This window comes from Amaranthus tricolor, chromosome 6 (assembly GCF_026212465.1).
Source record: "Amaranthus tricolor cultivar Red isolate AtriRed21 chromosome 6, ASM2621246v1, whole genome shotgun sequence".
NCBI classification, from domain to species: Eukaryota; Viridiplantae; Streptophyta; class Magnoliopsida; order Caryophyllales; family Amaranthaceae; genus Amaranthus; species Amaranthus tricolor.
In genome coordinates this window covers 28474425-28480424 of record NC_080052.1, presented here as the reverse complement: position 1 = coordinate 28480424, position 6000 = coordinate 28474425, and the positions used below count along the sequence as shown (strand labels likewise).

The 6000-nt window shown below is 30.7% G+C and overlaps 1 protein-coding gene across 1 annotated transcript; it reads left to right on the top strand.

The window, feature by feature from the left end:
* The first annotated feature begins 1507 nt into the window (after nucleotides 1-1507).
* LOC130815798 (protein S40-5-like) lies at nucleotides 1508-2695 on the top strand. The gene has a single exon (XM_057682276.1). The coding sequence runs from the start codon at nucleotides 1625-1627 to the stop codon at nucleotides 2270-2272; it is 648 nt and encodes a 215-aa protein (XP_057538259.1). The 5' UTR covers nucleotides 1508-1624; the 3' UTR covers nucleotides 2273-2695.
* The last annotated feature ends 3305 nt before the right edge of the window (nucleotides 2696-6000 follow it).

Sequence of the window (6000 nt, the reverse complement as noted above, 5' to 3'; positions counted from 1 at the left end):
ATCAATCACCTCCTATTGGACAAAAAAATAATTCAATAAGACCTATGATCACTTTCATTTTTATTTATTTATTTATTTATTTTTATTCATTTATTTATTTATTTTCACTTATTTTCATTTATTATTTCCATCAAACAATTCCGTTCCACCCTCTTCATCCATTGACATGAATCTAATTCCTTCCTCCTCTCTCCACTTTCATTTTCATTGTTCACCCTTATTATTAGGGATGACAATTCAGTCCGAATCCGACCCTAGTTCGACTCGATCCGAGGAAAATAATCCGATTCGAGTTTGAGGAAAAGGTTATCCGACTCCAACTTCGACTTCACGATCCGAATCTGAGTTAGAGACAGACCGGAGTTGGACCTTATTAAAAATCCGACACTCCGACCCGACTTCCGACCCTGAAGGAAATCCGACTTTGAATTTGACTTTTAACCCAACATTTTGTTTTCTTTAAAACTCTAGACGTGACTAATTAAAGCTTTCTCTCATATTAATTGTAATTTTCGATTTCGAAAAACTACTTGGTATTTTTATTTAGATCAATTAATCAAAATACGACAAATCAGATCAAGTGAAATAAAATAGACCAAATCAAAATGCGAGAAAATTTTGTTAAATTGTAGTATTAGAAAAATTTCTCATGTTAAACTTGAATTCAAAGTACATATTTTTTTGTTAAATTGTATTTGAAAAATATATTTTGTTAACTTCGTATGCTTTAAATCATTAGTACAATATCACAACGATAAAGTTTGATAATAATCCGACTCCGTTGGAGGTCCGAGTCGGGGCAAACTTGGAGTATGCATAATCCGACTCCGAGTGGAGGTGGACTGAAAAAAAAAGTTCGACTAAAATCCGGAGCAAAGTCGGAGTATGTATAATCCGAGTCGAGTTCGACCCATTGCCATCCCTACTTATTATAAACTCTAAATTTTAGTCCTATTAATCAGATCAGGTTGCATTAGGTTGAGTTTGAATTCGGGTCATATATAAACAAGTTAGAAAACTCTTGACTAGAATCCAACCCATTTACTTAATTGGATCAAAAATTACAACCCTGACCCAACCTAAACCTAACCCATTCAATAAATAGATCATTTTAACCTAAATATTGAATAAATTAAATTAATTAAGTTTAGGTTATACTTAATGATTTAATTCGAAATTAACACGCTTAATTAAAAGGGTTAAACAAGTTTGTTTCATGTTTAAAATTTTGACCTGAACCTTACCTATTTAATAAACAGATGAGGTCGGTTAATTCATTTAATTAATTGGATTAGAAGTCACAATTCAAAACCACTTTTTCGAATTAAATTCAAATCGAGTTAGCAGGTCGAATCGACTTTTTTCCGGGGTACCAAATTCATCCTAAATACACCCTAAATCCCAAATTAAAATTGAATGTTAATGGCCAATAGGACCCACTAACCTTATAACTATAACATACTTACATACCCTTCAAAATTCTATATATACTTGCTTCTCTTCCAAACTCACCCTTATATTTTATTTTTCTACTATATTCAACTCTCATCTCTACTTTGTCCTAATTAATACATTTATTATTATTTTTAGTTAATCATCTAGTTAAAGAGGTGATCATTGATCAATGGCCAAAGGCCGGAGATTAACCTCGAGCCGAAGCGAACGGTTACTTGGTACCGGAAACTACCATAGCTACCACAACCACAACCACGGATACGGATTTCATGAAAATGGCACCGTATCCGAGGTGTCGGAATTTGCGGAGGAGGATGTATGGTCAATAGTGGACGACAACTCGGATAATTATAACCACCATCATCACGAGTGGGATCCACGCGCCGCCGTGGAGAGTGAGAGAAGGAGGGTGGCATCAAGTGTCACGTTCCGCCAGGAAGACAAGCACGTGGGGGGATTGTCCTTGGCATTTGAAGACAAAACGGCGCCGTCATCTCGTAGGATTCTGCACCAATATGGAGGTGCCACGGGGACCCCACGAGTGGTAGGCGCAAATAGGCATGTGGCTACGTCAGCTCCTGTAAACGTTCCTGATTGGAGTAAGATTCTCCGAGTCAACTCGGTTGAGTCGATGCATGACTCGGATGAGGATGATCGAGTTACTAACTCGGTCATGGAGCCACCCCATGAGTACTTGGCTCGGAGTAGACAAAAGAATGCATTTTCGGTTTTTGAGGGCGTAGGTCGAACCCTTAAGGGTCGAGATATGAGTCGAGTTCGTGACGCAGTTTGGAGTCAAACCGGTTTTGAAGGGTAAATATTATATTATATTAAATAATAAATTACGCATTGAAACAAAATATTAGTGTAATTTTTACCTCTCTTTATTTTCCTAAGGTGCCTTAAAATTAGTTAAAAAATATGGATTAGGAACTATTTTTTGAACAAGAGGGAGAAGATAAATGATGAGGAGCCACTCGGTAGTGAGTCAACTCAGTGAGTTAGCAAGTATTGGAAAAACTAAACTGCCTAGTGCTGCCTAAAGCTTCCCCAATATACTCTCCTTCTTCTCTGTCTCTCCTTTTTAGCTGGAATTTGGCAAAATTGTCTTAGTATTTGTCAATTGTCAGTAATAATTTTTACTCTTGGTAATTTTGACAGAAGGAAATTTGTAATTTACTAGATTTTTTAGAGACAATAATTGAAATTGTAGAGTGATGGTGAAAGTTTTTTGGATCAATTTTTTTTTCTTGTTTTTTTGTTTTTTGGCTTATTTTATGTTTTTTGTGTGAATTTCACATGAACAATAAATTATAATTGTCACTTTTGGATCCTTTTATTTTACTTTCCCATTTTTATCTATATGATGGACTAATGGTGAATTTTATAACATGGATATCAATGATTCAATTGGTAAAATTTTGGGAATATGAAATCTAAAAATTCTCTCTATTTAATATTTATATTTTCATCTTCTTCGGCATACCTTGTTCACATAAAAAAAATAATTAAAATATGGAGAGTTAATAGAAACACAATAGATCATACCCAATTAAGAGAGATAACAAAAGTGTGGGCTTAGGTTGCGGTCAATACGCTCTCAACTCGAAAATTTAACATTATATATTTTCAATATGTATGCAGTATATACTTCCTCCGTTTTGAAATACTCACTACATAACGATTATTGACACTATTTATTGTTGAAGCTTATTTTATATATTGCGGCTAATGTGTAAGAAAAAATATAATCAAGTGAGATCTTATTTGAATCGTCTAATCACATACTTTCATAATATTAAGTTTTTATAATTTTTAAATGTGCATAATTCAATATTTAAATGATTAAAATAACACATTGAATTGCGTAAAAAGTTAAATGCAGCAAATATAGTGAAATGGATGAAATATAACAATATAAAATTCAATAAGTTAATTACTTTTAAATTATTTTACAAGGTGAATAGTGAGCTTAAAATGCATTGATTGTAGTGATATGATGTTGATAGCGGATGAAATTATTATTAACATGAAGTATTAGGTGACACTAAATATATGTTAGTAGTAGTGCTAGTGTAATGAAAATGCAAGTCTAATAAGTGCTCAAATAGATAGAGGTAAGGTTTTGATGTGGACTACTAGAGCATTTTAGTCCCTTGAAACTAAACCATAAAGGACAATAAAAGATAGATATTCCTTTGGAGTTTCAAAGCTTGTAAAATGTGATTAATTTAGTGACAATTTTATTAATTAAATATTATGAGTTTTACAAAGGAAAGTTGTTTAAAAAGTTTAATCTAAATTATATTTTTGATAGTAGAAACAAAGTTTCATTATATTTTTCTAAAGAGATATATTTAAAAATTATATATTGTGGATTGAAAAAAGTGATGAAACTAAAAGTAAATAATAAGAAAGGTAATAACTAGAGAAAGTATAGAATTTATGAGTGCCATGAACAAAAGTATTGATCAATGCGATAAAAGGAAAAATGTCTCTTTTACTATTAAAGATAGCATAATTAAGATGGTTAGAGCAAAGGAAAAAGATAAATTAAAGAATATTCTAGAATCAATACGTTAGTTTATGATGAATAGCTCATATTTAGTGTTTGTTTGATGAACAAAAATTGGTCCTACATAGACTATATAGAGGGGCATAAAAAAAAGCATGTTTTGTTTAATCTAAATAAGATAGTAAATAGTATAACTCACTAATTTAAAATTAATCAACTAATAACATAAGATGAACTGATTATCATAAAAAAAACAACGTTGAGTTCATTACCTTCGTACATGAAATTTAGATTTTGCTGTGAGTATAAAAAAAACAGAATAGCTTATAGTTTTCAAAAAAAATCTAGAGTAAAAACTTTAAGTTTAAGTATCTAATTAAAATCAGTTCCTTCTATAAATTGTACTTAACTGATACCAAAATTAAGAATGAATTACACTTAAGATCATGTTAGTATTTTATATAGATAATAAATATCATTTAAGTTGGACATATTCTAAGCAAAACAAGAGAATTGGAGCATCAAACAATGGAATCAAAGATGAGTAGTAGAACTAGAAACAAAATCTCAAAAGAGTACATACAAAACCAATGAATTGAAAAGGTAGACAAGGGGAATAAAGATAAAAAATAGACACAAACAATTTATGTGGGGGACTTCAAATTCAATCCCTAAAGAAAAGAGAAAAGAGCCAATTGGTATAAATTAAGTGTTCATTTTTAGGAGAATGGAGAGATGGAGGGTGGTTCAATGTTCATATAGTTGTATCATCTTAGAGGGGACCTATTTTGGTTTCACAAGTTGACAAGGTCATGAAAATTGTTAACTTCATGTACTTGAAATATGACACAATTTTGGTGGGGTTTGTGCTTTTCTTTCTCTCCCACCCTTTTTTGAGAAAGGGACACACTTTTCCCTTAAGTTGGTTTCAAACACTCTAACTCATTTTCTTAACTTTTTCTTTTAAAATTATTTTTCACAAAAATAGAAAATAGTTTTTAAAAAATTAGAGTTTTTAATTGGAAGTGGTCCTTGTGTATCCTCAATATCAATGGTATAATAATTAATTAAGGTATTAAATAAATAAGGGCATATTCCTTTGATCTTTGATTCAAGATTTATTAATTGTTTGAATGAAGTAGTTGTTTGATGAAATATTTGCTTTGCATCATGATCTACTTTTAGTTTATAGTACTAGTAATAAAGCATACCAAAGCGAAGGTGTATGATTATTAATACTCTAGTACAAGAGCAAGAGCTCACTTTTGTCCTTTAGATTTAGGTTCTTGTTTTACTCCTATATGACAATTAGTAATCTTTATAATTTTATGCGTTCTCTAACTTATTTTTTAAAAAATTATAAAAACTAAGTATTTTAATTACTTCTAATATCATCATTATCAACATCCCAATGAATCTCGCTCAAGGCAGAATATGGGTAGGGTAGAAAAGAAGGCTTTAGGAAGACCAATACCCTTATCACGAGGAGGTCACGATCGAAGGAGCCTCTCAGCTAGAGTATCGTTTGACATATGAGGTCCATGCAAAGGAAAAGCCTGCAAAAGAAATCAAAAAAAAAAAAAAACATTTTTAACTATTTATATAACAAAAAATAATATGAAGAATTAGAAGTTGATATACTTAGATAAAATATATTCATGTGGAATCTTGTTGGATTCGTCTTAATACATAATTTTTTTATTATTAACATGCGAATTTAGAGATATTAAAGCTTAAAATTTACGTTGAAACACGTGAAAAAAAAATTAAAGTAGACAAAAATATAGAGGAAGATATATTTTCTCAAGATCTAAAAATTCATGCTTTAAACAAAAACTATTTTAGATTTGGGAATTTATCTAAAGTTTCATTTTTTAGACATAGGGATCCTTTCTCTGTAATGCATGTAAAAAGGTTTTCGTTAATTTTTGAAAACAAAAAACCGAAAATAAAAAATCAGAAAAATTGATTTTCGCTTCTTAGTTTTTAGTTTTCACAATTAATATGTTTTCAAAAACTTTGACTAATTT